General features: G+C 39.4%; 1 protein-coding gene across 5 annotated transcripts in view; it reads right to left on the minus strand.

The window, feature by feature from the left end:
• Window positions 1-18,655, minus strand: part of dagla (diacylglycerol lipase, alpha) — a 33,750-nt gene that overhangs the window by 11,164 nt on the left and 3,931 nt on the right. For all 5 annotated transcript variants that reach the window (XM_069697617.1, XM_069697616.1, XM_069697613.1 and 2 more), the window contains 13 exons: window positions 7,902-8,003; window positions 7,553-7,764; window positions 7,254-7,355; window positions 7,023-7,161; window positions 6,797-6,884; window positions 5,716-5,850; window positions 5,548-5,625; window positions 4,812-4,936; window positions 4,072-4,222; window positions 2,345-2,428; window positions 1,446-1,523; window positions 1,117-1,197; window positions 753-895 (listed from right to left, as the gene is read on the minus strand). In XM_069697617.1, the coding sequence (XP_069553718.1) occupies window positions 753-895; window positions 1,117-1,197; window positions 1,446-1,523; window positions 2,345-2,428; window positions 4,072-4,222; window positions 4,812-4,936; window positions 5,548-5,625; window positions 5,716-5,850; window positions 6,797-6,884; window positions 7,023-7,161; window positions 7,254-7,355; window positions 7,553-7,764; window positions 7,902-7,996 (1,511 nt within the window). In that variant the 5' untranslated portion in view covers window positions 7,997-8,003. The remainder of the gene's footprint in view (window positions 1-752; window positions 896-1,116; window positions 1,198-1,445; window positions 1,524-2,344; window positions 2,429-4,071; window positions 4,223-4,811; window positions 4,937-5,547; window positions 5,626-5,715; window positions 5,851-6,796; window positions 6,885-7,022; window positions 7,162-7,253; window positions 7,356-7,552; window positions 7,765-7,901; window positions 8,004-18,655) is intronic.

Below are 18,655 nucleotides of genomic sequence, written 5' to 3' on the forward strand. Positions count from 1 at the left end.
GTGCAATTAATACCTACAGATTGACATTTTGATACCAGAGTATAACTTATGCTTATCCATTACAGCCTGTATGTGCCCACCAAGGACAAACACAGTTGACACTGCATGCAGCTGTAGTGCGGGGTGCTGGATAGTGATCATGTGCAGACAAACTAAATGCTAATAAAGTCTGAATCACTGGAACAAAAATAAACTTTAATGTTAAGAAAAAAAACAATACAATGACGAACAAACCAGGGCTTGTGGGTACATGTCCAAAACACTTTCTCAAGTGTCCTGTACTATGTAACACCTTGGTTTTTCATGAACATACAAATACATTTTGCAGACCAATTTTATGTCACACACTGAAAGAAGAAAGTGATTCCTTTGAGTAACAGTCCACAAACATTTATGTTTATGGCCCTTTTAAATAAATCCAGATATTCTGGCCCTGTGGTTCTGCTCCCAGCCTGAGTGTATGGCAGCTCTGTCACTATTTGCAATTAAATCAGTTTCTATGAAATTATTGCAGGATTACTAAAGAACCAGGGAATAACCTGTGGCAGCACTCTTGTAAGAAACAGTCAACCTCAGGTAAAACCAGTAGGAGACTTATAGACATAAATATGGGATTTATGTGCCAATATGTCAGATAGGATTTTAATAACTTCCTATATAACATATTAAAACTGGAAAAACTGATCTTCTCTCGTAGTTTTTTTTGTATAAGGTTAGGGGTTAGAGTTATAAACACACAAAGACTGACTCACCTGAGAAGGCCGCCAGGTGGAGAGTAAGAGTAGCAGTGGAGTGTGGGGTACTGAGGTCTCAGCAGGAAGGAGAGGATAGCAGCAGTGCCTGCACCAAGAGAGTGCCCGACTATCACCAGCCCATAGTGCATGGTGCCTTTGTTCTGTGAGCGACAGACAGAGTCATTACATTCGCTCTTGTTACCGCACTTTAACAAATTGCCTTTACTGCTGTTTGTTAGAGAGTTTGTTGTATTCACTATGGTTAGGATTATGGTAATGTTACACAGCTGGTGAAGCCTTTATAAAGTACTACAAATTCACAGCACAAATTCTAGAGAAGGCTCATTATTGAGCCTGCCATTCAGTGTACTGAGTCATGTACCAAGTCTCTTCCAAAAGCTTGTGACAAGATCATTTCCTGCTCCAGTTTCTTCTTAATGTATTCTGCTGAGTAAACCATCCCCTGAGAGTGGAGAGAAAGAGAGCAGGATTTAGTGGAGGGAAGATAGTAAGGGAAAAATAAATATGGACATGAAGTTTGTGTCATTAATCTGTTCATAAATTATACATATTGTAATTGTTCAACTATTAACAATGGAAATGACCATTGGAGTCTGTGACACAATTGAATGAAGAACAGAGAAACTTAAAAAGGAAAGCTCTCAGGACAATGTACCATATGTTTAGGAGGTGATTCGTTTGATCTCTGACCTTGTGGCCGAGCCAGGTCCCGTGCTGCTCCTCCAAAGGCAAACGTTCAGAGTCCCCCGTCAGATCAGTCAAGGCGTCCTAACACACACAAGAAAAATTCAAACTTCTACAACGTCAGCATAAAGCAGAGATCACAACTGGAAGAGAGGAACATTGAGATGGAGAAAGTGAAAACGACATTTTACTGATAAATGTGCACGGATTATGCACATAAATTAAATATACCATTCATAAACTCCATTGCATACTAAATTTGTTATATAACTTGATATAGACCAATATCTTTACAGACTATAAAAGAATGTCCTCAAGTAAGACTCACTTTATGTTTACAATTAAGAAATTACAATTACCATTCTTTCATTATTGGTGAAATCCTACACTACCTACTAAAGCACTGATCACAAGAGACACCTTAAGGGAAGGTGCAAATCAACACTTGTATTTTCAAGGAAGGTTTGGCTTGGTTCTACACCTGTATTTTTAATGTCCTACTGTCCGTGCATTTCTACTTTGATCAGTTGGATGTTTTAAGTAGTTGGTGGCAAAGCTCATTGAGGAGAGTCGTCATTTTCCTCTCAAAAGATAATTTGCCGTTGTTATAAAACCATGATTAAATTCATAGCTCTTGGTTCAATTCAGGTTTAAAACACTACAGGAATTTTCTGAAATGGTTATGTAAAAAAGTGGATAGGACATTTATCTCTGAAAGTGGACGGTCATGTTTCTGCTCTACACGTGAGGGGTGTAGGAGTGCGAGAACACTTCATCGAAACCATGAGAACTTCACCTGCGCTGGAGGTGTTGTGAGGCACTGAAGAGAACAAGGTCAGTTAATGCTCTGAGAGAGTTGAAGAAATTACATCACAAAAAGAAGACAAGAAGCAAGAAAATCACACCTTTGGTGAAAGGGTTCCTCTGATGCTGATGACAACTTTCTTTTTTGCATGATCCACGGCCACAAAAAATGGAGTCTCGTAAACCTGTAGGAAAGATGCAGATTGAAGCAGAGACAGTAAAAACTGGTTAGAAAGTAATGTGAGGAGAGGGTTAATACTTGTGCATCCTAGTTTCACTTGCCGCCCAGCAGCCTTAGCACTTCTACAGTCAATGTGATCAAACCTTTCTCAGTTCACGCTCATTTACTGTAAATTAAGGAATTTATAGATGGAAACTCAGTGTTGGCTAATCCCACTGAGTTAACAGTAAGTGTTCAGCTTTACAAATCATTGCCATTGTGTGGCTCTAGTTCAGGTCTGACAGCTATGGAAAATCTATATTTAAAAAAATGATTATTATACAAAAAGTAGTAGAAAGACACATTTGACTGGAGAGTTATGGGAATTTTTAATAACTGGGAAGAAGTTATGTCAACTTTTAAAGCTCTACTTCTAAGTGCCAAAGCAATGCTGCTGTAAATAAATACATTGTATTTTATTAATGTGTTGAATTAGCCATTAAATGTATTTGACAGGCTGGGGTTTATTTTGGTCATTGTGACAATAATGCCACTCAGTTCAATCAGCCATTTATGCAGCATCTTAACTGCCCTAACATACTGCAGATTTACATGACAAGTAGACAGGAAAACATACTAATAAAAAAAAAAAAAAGAATAAAAAAAAAAAAGAGTAAGTGCAGTATTTTAACTATTGTCACTATGCTAACACAAAAAGGGTTGGAACCCTGTCCACAGGGGATATTGAGTAAATTACTTCATCACAGTGATGACTTAGTACAACATTGTGACTTAGGACTGTAATATATGGTCAGTGGAGAAATGCCTTTTCCTCTCTGCAGCTGCACCTTAAGAGTCTGTCCATGAGTCATAAACTCTGTGACAAAGCACAGGCTTGATATAGTCACAAGGACAGATACAGGAGATCATTCCTGCCCACTGCAATGAGACTGTACAATAACTCACCTCTGGCAAAATCCATCACACAACAATAACACCGTTGGTTGTCTGTTTTCTTGTTTGTTTAAATCTTTGCACTATTGTTTAGTTAGTTTTAATTTAATTTAATTATTCTATTTGATTTTATTCTATTTATCGTATATGCTGTGCATTTTTATATTTAATATTTTACTGTTGTTTTATTGCTTTCTTGTACCTATAATGCTGCTGTAGCGGAAAAAAAATTCCCCTTGTGGGATTAATAAAGTAACTATCTATCTATCTAGTTCAACACCAACTGGAAAGATATAGGACGTCTTGCTGAGGATGTGGACACAGCTCTCACTCAGCTCCACATATCTCAGCAACTAAACCGCTGATTAAAGTGTTATTTAAAACAAATAGAAATGATGGCCAAACCTCCCAAACGATGCCACAGAACGATCAGACTACCTTCTAGTTTGTGAATCTGTAGCACTGTCCTGTGCTCAGTCATGTTTGTTTGACAAGAACAATATCTGGTTTACAAGTTTGTATGTAACATTTGGCTCTGGGGCTCAATATGCAGAAGAACAAGATACCATAATTCACCTCAACAGGGCATTATGAAGGAAAAAAAGAAAACATTTGCCTGCAGCTGTTTAAATGCCCCACAACACCTATTCCTTTGTTTTATTGTGAAGCCCAAACACCTCAGACTGCTTGTTGGCCAGTTGTTGGATTACTTACAGCATCGTGGCAGGATGTGTAGACAATGTGAACCTGCTTGAGATCTCTGTCCAGGAAGTGTCTGCGTATGGCCAGGACATTACAGCCGCAACAATTGTCCTCCTCTACTGTCACGGACTGAGACAACCGAGAGCCAGACACTGATGTACAGCTGGTAGAGAGGGCAAGATAAGAAGAAAGCAGGGTAAAAAGAAAAGGCTATAAATAGATCAGTAGCAGGCCCAGAAATATATCCATGTAATCCATATTACATCAATATTGTAATATTAGACAAAACATCATGTTCGATTTTGGATACCGTAATATGGCATAACTGTTGTCGTTTCCTGGTTTTAAAGGCTGCCTTACAGTCAAATGACATTTTTGTTTTACATATCAGACAGTTGTGTTTATACAGTAACCCATTAAATCATTAAATCTACATTACTGAGAGTGATTTAAGAAAATAGTCTACAATATTGTCAGAAGCAGAAGATGGAACTGACAAAATAGAAATACATTTAACAGATAGGATTACAGAGATATAATTAGTATCCCAGCAAAGGCAATCCAGATAAGAGTATATGATTAATTGGATGTTGCTTGTGTCAGTGAGTGGGTCTAACTGAAGCGGTAGCATCTCAGTGGATTACCACTTGGCAAGTGTTGACGCATGTGAAATTTGTTCCACACTGGAGAGGCCCAAGAGACACAGAAAGCAAATAGATCAGAACTGTGCGGGTGTATGTTTGAGTGCTCACGGGCAGGAGCTGGCGAGGCGACACAGCCCACAGGCAGGTTTCCTCATCAGGTACATGGGCCAGCCGTATGCAGCCAGGGCAAAGAGCATGTAATAGCACACATCCTTGTACATGTTCATCTCAGCCTGGGTGTGGAAGAGGCAGACAAACGGACAGACACCACACACACACACACACACACACACACACACACACACACACACACACACACACACACACACACACACACACACACACACACACACCTCCATCAGAAAAACTTAGTAACAAGAATAGCAATACATTCATTTTAAGATTGGATTAAATTCAGTTGAACATGTTGTCTTAGCTGTGTACACTATAGTAAAGAATTATACTGTACACCACTGCCAAAAATTGCTGTTGTAAAAAGGGATTTCATCAGACGAACTGCTGGATGTGACATAATAATACCACTGTTTTATATATACTGTGTGGAATGTACAAAACTGTTTTGTAAGGAACCAATATCCTGAGGCTAGATCTTTGAATTGTTTATGCACTTTTTGCAGCATTATAAATGAGCTTAACTGACTTTGCACAAATAAAATACTTTTGACGGTAAATAAGACTCACCAGAGCCTTTAAGAGTGAATTAAAATGCATTTTCACTTTTTTACTCCAGTATTACATTAAATACATTAATTCTGAAGCACTGCCCAGGTGGTTCAGCATGGGATATAAACATTTGTCAGTTCATTACACAGAAGAAACTTACCGAGTTCTTAAGGTCCAGGTACCTAGTATTACGAGTGACAGGCATTCCTGACAAGAAGGCTAAAATGTCATTGTTGGCCTTTAGAAGAGAAAACAAATCAGAAACATTATTACAGATTATAAACACATTCCAAACTATAGACTCGAAAGCATATTTTTAGAGTTATACCTGGTCCAGAATAGCAGATCTCTTTGACCTCTGTCTCTGGCGGAGAAGAACCAGTCCAGCAATAATATCACTAGGCACAATGTCCAGGTCTCTGAAGAACTCTGCAAAAAGGCTAGCCACTTCTGAATACGCATCCTGGACATGAAAGCAGAAGACAAGATAAGACTGAACTCCACAACTCCACAAAAGAAGGACGTTATCATCATGTAACCTTTAAATTATTTAATGCTGGGATAAGACTGCATATTATAGGTCTGACCGACCAGAAAGACGTAGGGTGTCATGACCGAAAATGACCTTTTTATCTAGTGTAACCCCACAATGTCCTTACAAAATGCCTGCCTGGGAGCATGTCTCCCAGAGAGAGCTGGAAAATCATCCTCGGGAGAGCCATGTCTGGACTACCTTGCTAAGCCTGCTGCCAGCGTGTCCTGGCCCCAGGGTAAGTGGGAGAAAATGGATGGCTGGTTAGTTTTCTCTCCATCACAAATGCAAATTTGTAGACTTGTAAATAAAGAGCACAGACTTAGCAAAGCTGTGAGGCAATAGCTTCTCTGATCCACCAGCAGTAGGCTATCCTTTGCCAAAAAGAAGAGAAGTTATTCACAGATTACTGCAAATAGACATCATCATAGCCCTGTGCATAGATACAATGTTGTAAAGTACACCAACCCATTGGAACAGCACCAACTCTGTGAGTCTTGTCAAATATGAGTTTTAATTTATTCTCTCTGGATTGTATTTACTTTAATGATCTCAATGCAGGCTAGTGAATCATAAATAGAAAAAAATCTCAGACTTTAGAAGAGCTTAACTTTCTAGCTGACGTGTCACAAATTGATTTAGACTAAAATGAAATCATTTTACATTCATACTTTCTATTAAATGCTTAATGTCACGGGTAAGTAGCTCAGCAAAACGCCGCTGTACGTCAAAGTCTTGATTAATCCAGACAGGCCTTATTTTAATGACTGGCTCTCAGGATGATGTGCCCAACATATTTCTGCTTTTATTCTTTGATGTTATTTATTTTTTTTTTTTATCTCAAAGTTGGAATGGGTAGTTGTGCGTCGTGACTCACTGATTGTGTATCCTGGGCTCTCGTGCAGCACATGAAGAATTTCAGCCTCCTGCTCCAGCTGCTGGCTTGGCCTTCCTCTAGCCGGTGTCTAATGCAGAGAAAAAAAAGTGAAAGTTTCTGTCATGACTCAGTTTGTGTGAAAAACAGGTAAGATGTGCAGGAGTTTGGTGTCAAGACAATACAAGAGCCACATAGAGAAACTGAGAATCTAAGAGTCTGTTAGTACCTTAGCGTGTACGTAGTGAGGTTGCGTTGACGCCGACGAGTTGCTTTCAGTTTGACAAAGGTCCGACCCGTCGGATCAAAGGTGCACATGAGGGTAATGCAAACGCTAAATATCACTAGCCAGTTGCATGCAACAATTCCTGCAGAGAATATTAAAAAAGTATTCACATTGAAGCACAACAAACACCTTTGAACTTGTTTATTTCCCTTCTTTATATCCTCTTTCACTCACCCAAAGCCAGGTTTTTGGCAGTGACATCTGAGCATGGCTGGTAATACTGGACAAGCCAGGCAATTCCTACTACAGCATATACGAGCTCAACCAACAGAATAGCTAGAGAGAGAAAGAAAGAGAAAGAGGGAGACGGGGAGTGAGGCGAATAATGATCAATATCTGCGCAATCAATACAAACAGTGTTCAAATCTTACTTGAATCCTGAACTAATCCTCACGACCACAACCTTCAATGCCAACAAGCATCAACATGTAATCCTGTTTAAAAGAGCCACACGTCGTACCAGGATGTCTTACCGAGCCGTATATAGAGGACATACTGCAATGCTTCCCTGGGCTGTGTGTACAAGATGCTGCCCCTCATGCTCAACCACATGATGGCACTCTCGCATATAAGGCAGCTGACCAGGATGCCCAGGTACCCCCGGCCATGGTCCACCAGTGTTATAGAACAGGACTGGTCTGATCCATATGGAAGGCCGAACAGAACCACGGACAGAACCACCAACCTGAGAGTGAAACAGAAGGGGAGAGAAGTAATAATTCAGATAAAGAAATATATATTTCTCCAGAGATCCACTGATAAATCATGCATTAAATATAGAGGGGGAAAAAAATCTATGTACTTGAAGAAACAGTGACTCACCAGATGCAGTGTAATATAAAAAGGAAGAGGGCGGGCAGCACCAGGTCATCACTGCCAACTGACCAGCGCCGCCGAAACATCACCATTCCAGGCATCACTGCCCTGTGGGACAACCGAAGGGAGAGAGATGACTTCAGGGACAAATGACATCATGTGAAACCATGCTTCATCTCAAAACTCACAAGCCATAGGTACTTTTTAAGCAACAAACCTAATGTCCTATATACTGAGCATCATATTCTTACATGATGTACATAAAGGATATTTATTTCTGTCTGTAAGCTATAGACAGTCAGCAAAAGGGAAACCAATGATGAACAAACACACAGTGTATATATATTGTCACAGATGTTGCTCGATCAAACAGGTCAGGTCTTATGCGAAGCTCAGCTTCATCTGCCTGAGAGAACATTTACTTCCTGTCTTTTATGGTCTCTATATGCTAAAACAGAGAGGGCTGCAGGGACAATAACAAAAATAGATTGACTGAGGAGAGGAGTGAAAGATAATGGGAGGTGGAGAGGAAGAGACTAAGCGGGTGAAGGGATGCAGAGAACACCTGCTTTAATATACGATGTTACCATACTGGTTGTGGCCATGTGAGAAAGCTTCTGTTATGTTGCTTTGTCCAGCCTTTGTTAAGAAAGCATTGCGAGATTGCTCAAGTCGCCCCTAGGCTAAACTAAACTGTAAAAGGCATGGTAGGAAGGAAGTAGGAGAGGAAAAGCCACAAAGAGGCTGATCGAGCCTTTATGGCTCCTACATAGCCGCTGAAAGCTAAAAGGATTTTTTTTTGTTTTTGTTTCACTTCAGTCTGAAAAGTAAGCCATTCCTCAGGACTCTACTGACTCCACTGCATATAACATCTATCTTTAGTGCAGTGATGAGATTACCTACTGATAAAGCAAAGTAAACATAATTTGAAGATTTCTTATTGGTCACTGTCCAGCACTCCTCTGCTGTTGACTATTGTTTCAGACTATTCTTTTTGTTATTGTTATTGGCAGCCCCATCCTTAAATACCAGTCACCATAGCTGTTAAAAGTCTCACTCTGGATCTGCAGATAGCTGCATCACTCCCTGGTTAAAAGGTAAATGTAGGATGGTGCAAAGACATCCCGTTTGGAGGGGATTAATGGTGCTGCAGAGGTAATATGGTGAGAAAACAAATGAAATATGCAGAAGCTGCAAGACCTATGTTGTGAACTGAAAGGGATCAAAAGAGACACTGAACTGTCTAAATTTAGTCAGTTCCAGTCGCACCTGGTTAGATTGGATTGAGTACTGGCACAACAATCTGTGGTGAAGCACAATTCTGCATTTGGCATTACTTTGTTAACATTTTCCAAGTTTGTTCACACTTCTGTTACCTAACTTTATGTGTCTTTTGTTGCAGCTTCACTTTAGTCAAAACTACGCTCAATGCTTTTTAATGTCCGTTTCTTTGTGCATGTAAATGCAGTGCCGAGATTACATGATTCTCCTTCTATTTCTATTGGGTAAAATCAGCGTGAGGAAAGACCTGTGGCATTTTAAGAAGGTGATAGTGCAAGGTGCCAGAATAAATCCATTTGAACAACTGTAGAAAAAAGCCGTCTCTTTGCAGAACAATAACTTGCTGTGAAAATAACACTTGTATCTTGTGCTTCACAGTGTCTTATCAAGTACAACCTTTTTACTGCGAACAATAAAAGAGGATGTATACTTAGAGTTTCTTGCCCTAACAATGATGACCGATAACACAGTCTCTGAAAGGACCATCTTTTATCAGATTAACAAGTGTCCTTGTCGTCTTCAGTAACAGGAGTAAGGACTGTAAAAAAGCTCTACAAATCATAAATATGATTTTAGTGGGCCAACTGGCAGGTTGAAAATAAAACATATGACCCTGCACAGATCACAAGGACCCCACACACACACCCCTCTTTAGACACCTGCCTAAGCCTCTGACCAAATCATTTGAAGCCTCCATGACCAACTACTACAATTACATGTATTCAATACAAAAATCAGCAGATTATCATAAGATGAAGACGGATTTAAGGTTTCTGATTCAAAAAAGGACAAGACAGGACACCAACTAGCTAAACTAATCTTGTGATAATATAAACAAACAAAGTACACGGTTTGTGGTTTTTACTTTCCACAACAAAAATGCACGGAATTACCACTGAAGGAAGAAATCAGGCAAAGAAAAAACAAACATTCCTTGAGGCACTTGTGCATCCACCTACATAGCCCTGATGTGTTGAGCATTACAGAAAAACACTGGCATTTCCTCTACGCAGATCTGGTGAAGTAGCTTTTTACAAGCCCTTCTTTATTCTGTTACAACACAAACAGAAACACTGGAGACTCCCCTCCCACCCCAACCACAAATCCACTCGACTTAAAACAAATCTCAGAAACCACAGTCGGCCACCTGCCAATTCTCTCATTTATTTCCCAAGTGGCTACTTATTGAGCCAAAATACCTGCATTGATTTGCATTACATCATAATCTAACTCCATTGTTTGGGACCAACAAAATTTGGGCCCCTGCACCTCAAAGCAAGGCTGAGACTTTTCTTTGTCACATCTTCTACTTGGATTGAACGTAACCGTCCACAACTGTTCCGCTGCAAAAATACTGGATTACCTATTTTGAGCATTATATTAATGTGTGTGCTACCACAAACTAGTATGTTTACATTTGTAAACATTTTGTGGGGACCCAATTTATGCCAGAAATTGTTTCAATATTACATCCTTGTTTTTTACTTTTATGACATTAAGGAGGGGACAAGAACAGTTGTACAAGTTTTTGTACAAATTCTGTTTTCTCTAAAGCCTTATGAAAAAACTCTTACAAATGTGAATTTTCTACTGGTCTGTCAATTCATCAAAGATTATAGATACCACTAGTGGTGCAATGTAAGGAGCATTATTATATGGGTTGGTCTCTATTTTCTTTTTTCCTTCCACTATGAAGCATCTGCACAAACACACAAGTGATACAATGCACATTACACTAATAGCTTCCCACGAGGCTGCAGATCTACAGGTTACAGTAACACGCCATTAAACACAGCAGTGCGTCAGCAACAGCAGGATGAAAACAGTGATGTAAACAATTCAGGCTTCAAAGTTTTCGTTAGATTGGCTTTACAAATGTTTTATAAGGGTTAACATGTCATTTGGAGTGGGACGCTGAATGTAAACAGGGCATCATAATATAGATAATACTTTGTAGCTATAATCACCCAGTTCCACTGTTGTGCAGACCTGAAATAATAATATTCTGTATTGTGACAAAATAACACGCACTATCTTCAGCTATAAGTGAATCACATATAACAGGGTAACAGGAGGACGTGGCAGTAATTCACTTCTTCTGGATTCTACTGAGTGGATGCAATGACCTGTACAACTAGTTTTGCTTAATGAATAACCTTAATAAAGTAGGCACCCATTATTCACCTGACTGTGAAATGTCGGATACGACTGCTTAAAGATTTGCATTCAGCAGCCAAAACGTCTTGTGATCATCTGTTCTACAATAGAAAATTGTGACTGCTCACATCCCGGCAGTTGTAACAATTAGACCCTTAACATCACTGAGAGACATTTGCCATGTTCACCTAACAACACAGTAAACTACATTATCAAAATAGAGTAATAAAGTTGAATGTACACAAAGGACTTGTGAGCTTCACAAGTGACCACATTGAGGCTGTTTCATTCACATGTCAGAAGTTTATAAAACTCTGCAATTTCTTTGAGTAATACATTGTCCAAACTTCTGGACAGGGTGCATTTATTACAGGCCAATTTATAACCCAGCTACAACTAATTCTTTCAGTGTTTCAGGGACACAAAAAATGTCCACAGAAACTCCGCTTGAGCTGTGTTGGCACAGGATTACAAATGGCTAAATCATCAAAGCAAGCAGGTCAAACCAAGAGCAGTAGAGTGACAGTATGAAGGTTTTGCTTCCAATCAAAGCACCACAGCAGGTGGTCCCACTGATTGGCAGACTTTGAGCCAAAAAGGACAGACAGCACGGTGAAATCAGCTGCAGGAGTGTTTGGTTGAAAAAAATAACTGTTTACTCTCAGTCTTCCACAGCAAATGGTGTGACAAACCCGATGTCGAGTTTGGTTACTTGCTGTGAATATTCATAAAAAGGAGGCAATGAGAAAGGAGAAGAAAAGGAGAAGACAATGAAACGGCAACGAATAATCCTAAAAGTAACCGCATCAGAAGAGATAGAACTTGTGACTCAACTGTTGACCTACAGATTCCAGCTTCTACTAGTGTTAATGCAGCTCTTCAGCCTTGACAGAATGCAGGAGAGCGAAGGAAACAAGGGCATGTGAATGGGTTCACATGACAGAAGTCACCTCACAGCTACTTGTAAAACTCTATCTGGGTTGGAGTAACATTAAAGAGGACAGTGGAAGGAGGGAGGGGAGGGAGGGAGGAAAGATATGGGGGAACATATTAAGTGAACATCTGAACTCCCCCCAAATCTCATTTAGGCCACAACAATCAGGTCAGTGAAATCAAGAAGATCTTTTTAAATGCAAAGACGCCTACTAGACCGCCAGGGACAATGTTATCAGCACTCTCCTCCAGGCCTGTTGTTGCGATATGGCTTGAATTCCCACCAGAGGACTTAATAGCGAACAAACAAAAAAAAAAAAGACATAATTCTAAATTAAAAAGGGATTACAGAGAAATGGTAAGTTTAATCAGTTGAAATTCCCAAGCATTTCATAAACTGTCCATCCCATTCAGGGTCAAAAGAGGCTGAAGACTATCCCAGCATAGATGATTAATAGTTTCCAAATTGTCTTTTTGTGGCACTGCAAACTGCTTTTTTATTATCTTTTGTCCTAATTCCTACCAATTCCAAAGCAGTGGTGCTTCAATCTATTTTTTTATTCTAACTAATCTATTATCAAGGCAGATATCCTTAGAGAGTGATGAGCATCTGTCTCATCTAATTTGCTTGTCAAAACATTAAAGGCATAAAGTTTTCATACAGGAGCAGATTCAGTCATTTAGAACCACCGCTTTCAAATATTTCACATTTCTCTTACTTTTTTTGACTGTTTGTTTCTTAGTTATTTGTTGTGATGATGGTCTTCTGTTGGATTATGTCTGGTCGTGACTAGTGTTATACTGTCGACACTAGGAATGTGCAATTCAATGTTTTTTTTTTATGACGCATAACTCTTTCGAGTATGCACATCTTGTTTTACACCCAAGAGCAAAGAATATCAAGTTCCTCCTGTAGTGGAATTAACATAATATTATACCTGCTGTTACCGTTATAGCTCACTGAATGATGCAGACACAGTACAATCCTTTTCAAAATGCACATATTAAGAAAAGTACTTTAACTTAGCTTATGTAAAACCTGCCATATCTATTTTTATGTAACATTTTGAAACAAAGTTGTACGATTAGTTCTACTTAAACAGGCATTTCAGGCACTAAAACCCAACCTTGTCACCACAGACATATAGTTCACCCTCTTTCACGCTCGACGCTAGTAATGTGATAACATTGCACTGTCTGCTCCCTCCCACCACGGACATGGCGCTGAGTTTTTAGTCAACCATTGAGCATTTCAGCCTAATTTAAGCGTTACTTTATCAGCCCGCTTGCTGAGAACATTCATTCAAATGCCAATATTTAATTTGAAAGCATACCTTTATCGGCTGATATCAATGACACGTTTTATTATTGCGCATCCTGAATTTACAGTATGAAACAGAAACAATCAACAAATGCTCACTTTTGAGAAGCCACAGAAAATCAAGTTGTTGTGAATTAAATCTATGTCAATTGTTAAATGATTGATATGACCCATGAACCGCTATAAAATTGTTTAAAACGATTACATTGTTTTCAACGATTATAATTAATATTACCAGCACCGTCATTATCAGTTGTCTTTGCAGCCACGTACTCATCACCCGTCATGTTTATTGTTACTCATAAAAATGATTTCACCCAACCATGAGCAGGCCAGAAACTGTTCTATTTAATCAATCTGTACTCGGGTTGTATTCTTTCTAGGCGTCTGCCAGCCAACAATGTCAATCAATATTTCCGACTGATTACTCGAGAGGTTCTGAGGAGATCAATGTACAAAGAACCCTCAGAAAGGTGTCCCTTAACCTATCAGTGTACTCTCCAAATCCAGTTGGAAACGATGTGGATGTGAACAGATGTGACTTGTCCTCAAGATCAGATTGGCAATTTATCAAGGTGCACAGTGAAATAAACGAAACCCAGCTGATTACTCTCGTAATCAGTTCTGCATAAAACTAATCAGCACTGACCTGTGAGGAGAGGGCCTCTGCTGGTCTCATTTCAAGGAAGACTCTGGTCATCAGTCTCATGTCTCATCACACCATCCTCGCTAATAGCAGTTTCCTCCTCAAGGGCTTTCCCATCCATCGCCCACAGGATGTTAGCCTGTTAGTGGTGCTGTTTGGCTTCTACTGTGGACATTAGCTGATGCCCTTCAACTTTTTTTTTTTTTTTTTTTTTTTAAATGGGTAACTGTATCATACCAACATTATATTCTACTTTATGTTTACGGGATACTCTGGCCTTTTGGACATGAAAAAGATAAACAGAATGTTATTAATTCCAGGCAACATTAACCATTAATTCGAGTTGACCACGATCAAAAATTGCTGTTTAAAAGATTTAAAAAGATTGATTTTTAGCAAAAATGAAGGATGTATTTGAGAAGAATGTGCCTATAATTTCAAAATTCATACCCAATGTGTAAGTGAGCTTTAAGTGATTCAGTCCCACAGATGCAAAGCATCTCAATAAAAAACAGGTTACAGTATATTTTGTGCGTGGAATAAATACTCTTTAAAAAAATGGTACAATGTAAAACCTTCTGGACACACAATTGGATTGTTGTGATTTATGGTAACATAATGATCTTCACAACCTGTACACAGCACAAGCTGACACCTTTTGACAGAGAAAGCTGACTAATGCTACTTTCATTAACACTATCAGGACTTGTCCTCAACACGGCAAATTTGAACATACAGCATTTTTTAGGTTAAATGCAGCTCAAAGGATGTCACGACTGGTTTAGGCTCTTTTCGTAAGGCAGAGTCTGACTACAGTTATTATTGATAATGGACTAAAAAAAAAGTTTGCAATAAATGATTTTGAACATGGCACAAAATATACACAGCTTTTCCAGTGTATATTTTCTGTGGGTTTATAGATATTTTGACCAATGAACAAAGCATTGCTCTTTCCTTATTGTTTCATGCAACCCTTTCCTGTCCTAAATGTTATTACATAAAAACTTAAACTCACATAAATTGTATTTATGTTTTTATAGCCTATACAGTGCTTAATATTGTTTACATAACTTATATTACTATTTATTATAAGATAGAACAGCACATTTCCAAATGCCAAAATGTTTATATTACTGTGCAGTGTCATAAAATTTTAAAAATCTTTTGCTCTTAAAATTCATGATATCCTCCATGATTTTCTTGTCAAAGATGCTCAGTCAGGATCAAAGCAAATGCCAATCCATTATTGATGCTGTGGGACTAATAGCGAAACTTCCTAATGTTGTTAATGAGGTGAAATTTCAGTTTGTATTTTTAAGCCTCCTTTAAACCTAATCAAGCAATAAATACTCAATTCCAGCACCTGAAGCTGCCCCACCCCCTTTCCCACCTCGCTGTGGGTTATAGCCTGAGATCAAAGGAGCATCTAAATGTCTAGAACCTGACCTTTAACGCAACTCTACTACGCAGACATTTCTAAACTGAATGGCTGTTCTTCACTCTGCTATGAGAGATTAATTCTGCATGAGGTATGAGTCATGCAAACGCTCATCCTGAGCTACAGTGAATCCATCTGCATCCAAATGACGTGTTTTGTGGAAGGCCTATGATATACTCCTGCATGTGAGCAATGCTTTTGTGCTCCACACAGTCAGTGTGCTACTATGTGCCAGGCCCATACCCACGTGACGCAACAACAATGATGTAACAACAATGACAGGGCTCCCGTCCATCATTGTGGCTTTGTTTTTGACAGAGACAGACGAGGAATAGGTATGCAGCACGGCATCGGAAACGTTTCACTGAGAATGAGTGTGTTTGAACCTGTCTGATGCGTATTCTCCACAAGCAAGCCCCTGCTGAGATCCACAATCATCGTAATTTTACTTACACAGAGCCTATATACGTTTAAAAAAACTCTTGCTGTTTTCTCATAAAATCCTTAAACGCATATATGCACTGCTGCTGATAAAGGGTAAAAGTTACAACTCACCTGGTCTCACTGCTCAAATCATGACATACAACACTGTTGATTACAACCAACACATCTCACTCCCGAGGGAGCCACAGATACTGCCCCGATTCTAAAATCTGCACAAACTACAAGCTCAAATACCATCAGAACTCAGCCCTGTTTTATATTCCTTGTTTTGGAGGTAGCGGGTTGATCTGGTATGACTAGTAGCAGGTGTTTTAGCATCCTACTCTTCCATCTTACTCACAGTTAGTCTGCAGCAGCAACAGCAGCATCAAGCCAAGCTGTGGTACAGAGCCTGTTGGTTACAGCCTTTTTATGTTCCATCACATTCTCTGCCTGTGTAACCTCAACCATTTATCACCTTTCTAACCAAGCTGGAGAACATTCAGTCTGTCTCGCAAGCTTCTCCACACACACAGATGAGAGCAGAGTTTACAAACTGGTTTGAAAACAAACATCTGAGAAATACTGATCCATTATCAAAACAGAAGAATACAATTTCCAGGTTAACTGATGTATGTTAGTCATAATCATTTCTGACAGAGTTCCCTTTTTTTTTTTTTTATAAATATGATAATGCAAGGTTTTTTCACAGGTGTCACTTTGTCTTCACACTAATGAAAAGCAGCACTTCCACTTTTAACAGATTAGTTTAAGCCTAAAAGTGATAATCCGCCGATAATCTGCAGTAGGAAGGTCAAACAATCCTTCCCTGCATGTGTAAAAGGTCACTGTACAAAGTTGTTGTTTTGTCATGCTCAGGCTGTGTTCAGCCTTCTTTTCTCACACAATATTCCAACGGAGCCACGTTTTCATGTTGGAAAATGTATCACAATGCACAGATGAACCTTTTGAAACCATCCAGAATAATTTTCCTCCGAAAACACACCATGCTGAGCACATGCACGGACAGGTGAGAACTGGATTATGGTGCCGGGGTTGCTTAAATTCATTCATTTTGTATGCAATACATTTGGATACTTTGGCATTGTGAAAACTTGTCACCAGTGGACTCCTATTGCAGGAACCTGTCAGGCCTACAGGGGGGCAAAACTGATATGGGTTAAGCAACTTTGGTTTTTTTAATCATGGTTTGAACAGACACATTATATGATTGTACTGCCACCAACTAACAGGTGTTTTCTCACTTTAGTTGGACTCAAAACGGCAGTTTTCATAGGAAGCTTGGCTAGTGTGTAGTAATGTGAGCATTATTCAGCACAAGATTCTCTTTGCTTGGTGAAGTAGTTGGCATGATGGAGACCAATTTGAAACTTGTGTTTATTTTGTGGGTTTCCATCCAAAATTGGCATCAAGCAATTATCAGGCAGTAAATGACCAAATTACAAAACTGTGGCTAAATGTTATCCATGTTTAGCCTGCAGATGAACTCCATTCAATAGTCAATAGAGCCAATTGTTCCATGTTTAGGCTAGTTATGCAAATGAAAAGCACCGGCTTTGAGTGGGATGCACATGGAGAAGAGAATCTATGTAAACTCAGGTGTGTCCGTCAAAACAAACTTCAGCTTTCACTCAAGGACCTGAATACATCCTGGATGTATCTGACAGTCACTGCAGCAGATTTACTTTCTGCAGGAAGTCTTGTGCCGATCGTTTGGAAGTGAATATTCATATGGTGCTTTCTGTCTTTTAATCAAAAGTTGACATCAAAGCAAAGAATATCTATTTTTTTATTATCACAGAACAATGTCTTAAATGCCATCACATCTGTACACACAAAATGCACCAGTGGCAGTAGCTGAAGATTTCCCTGTCCTGCAGGTAGCTTGTTATGCTGTCAGAATTAATAAAAATCACCTAAAAAGGAAAAGTATTTGCTTGAGGGGACAGTGAAGGCAGGCAGAAGAGAGCTTGGCATGTAGTGAGGTGTTGGGCACAAATGGAGAGACACACTACTAAGAATGTCCACAGAAAACGCTGAGGTTATGCTGGATTGGCAGGACAGTCCCAAAAATCTCCGTCTCTTCTGCTCGCTGTCATACATCCATCTGCTCCAGTCTCTCTCTTTTTCTGCCTGGGTCACTGTTACACTCTGCTCAGATCAAGATTCTCTCTAGCATTTGTCACATATCTGGCTCTGCTCCTGCTGTCTAAAAACGATCCCCGTCTCGCCTTATTCTGTCACACTACAGCAGTATTCTGTCCGTCCTAAACAATCTCACCCTCTATCTTTCTCATCTTCCATCTTCATGCTCTCTCCTACCCACACACTCATTCAGTATTCATATTTTAGAGGACATTTATGAGCATGAAACTGAGCGTGTGCATCTGCAGATTTTCGGTGCAGAAGAAACCTACATTTTCTCCTCTAGCCTTCCCCTGTCCCCCTCCTCTTTCTTCTTTCACTAATCCAGATTCTGGTTTTGGTTTTGTGTTGTTCATTTTTTTTTAGACTGAAAGCCATGTGCCACTCACTCCTAC

The sequence above is a fragment of the Brachyistius frenatus genome, unplaced genomic scaffold, assembly GCF_029030835.1.
Source record: "Brachyistius frenatus isolate BFR_SWC_R1_liver_20210118 unplaced genomic scaffold, ASM2903083v1 Contig_24, whole genome shotgun sequence".
NCBI classification, from domain to species: Eukaryota; Metazoa; Chordata; class Actinopteri; family Embiotocidae; genus Brachyistius; species Brachyistius frenatus.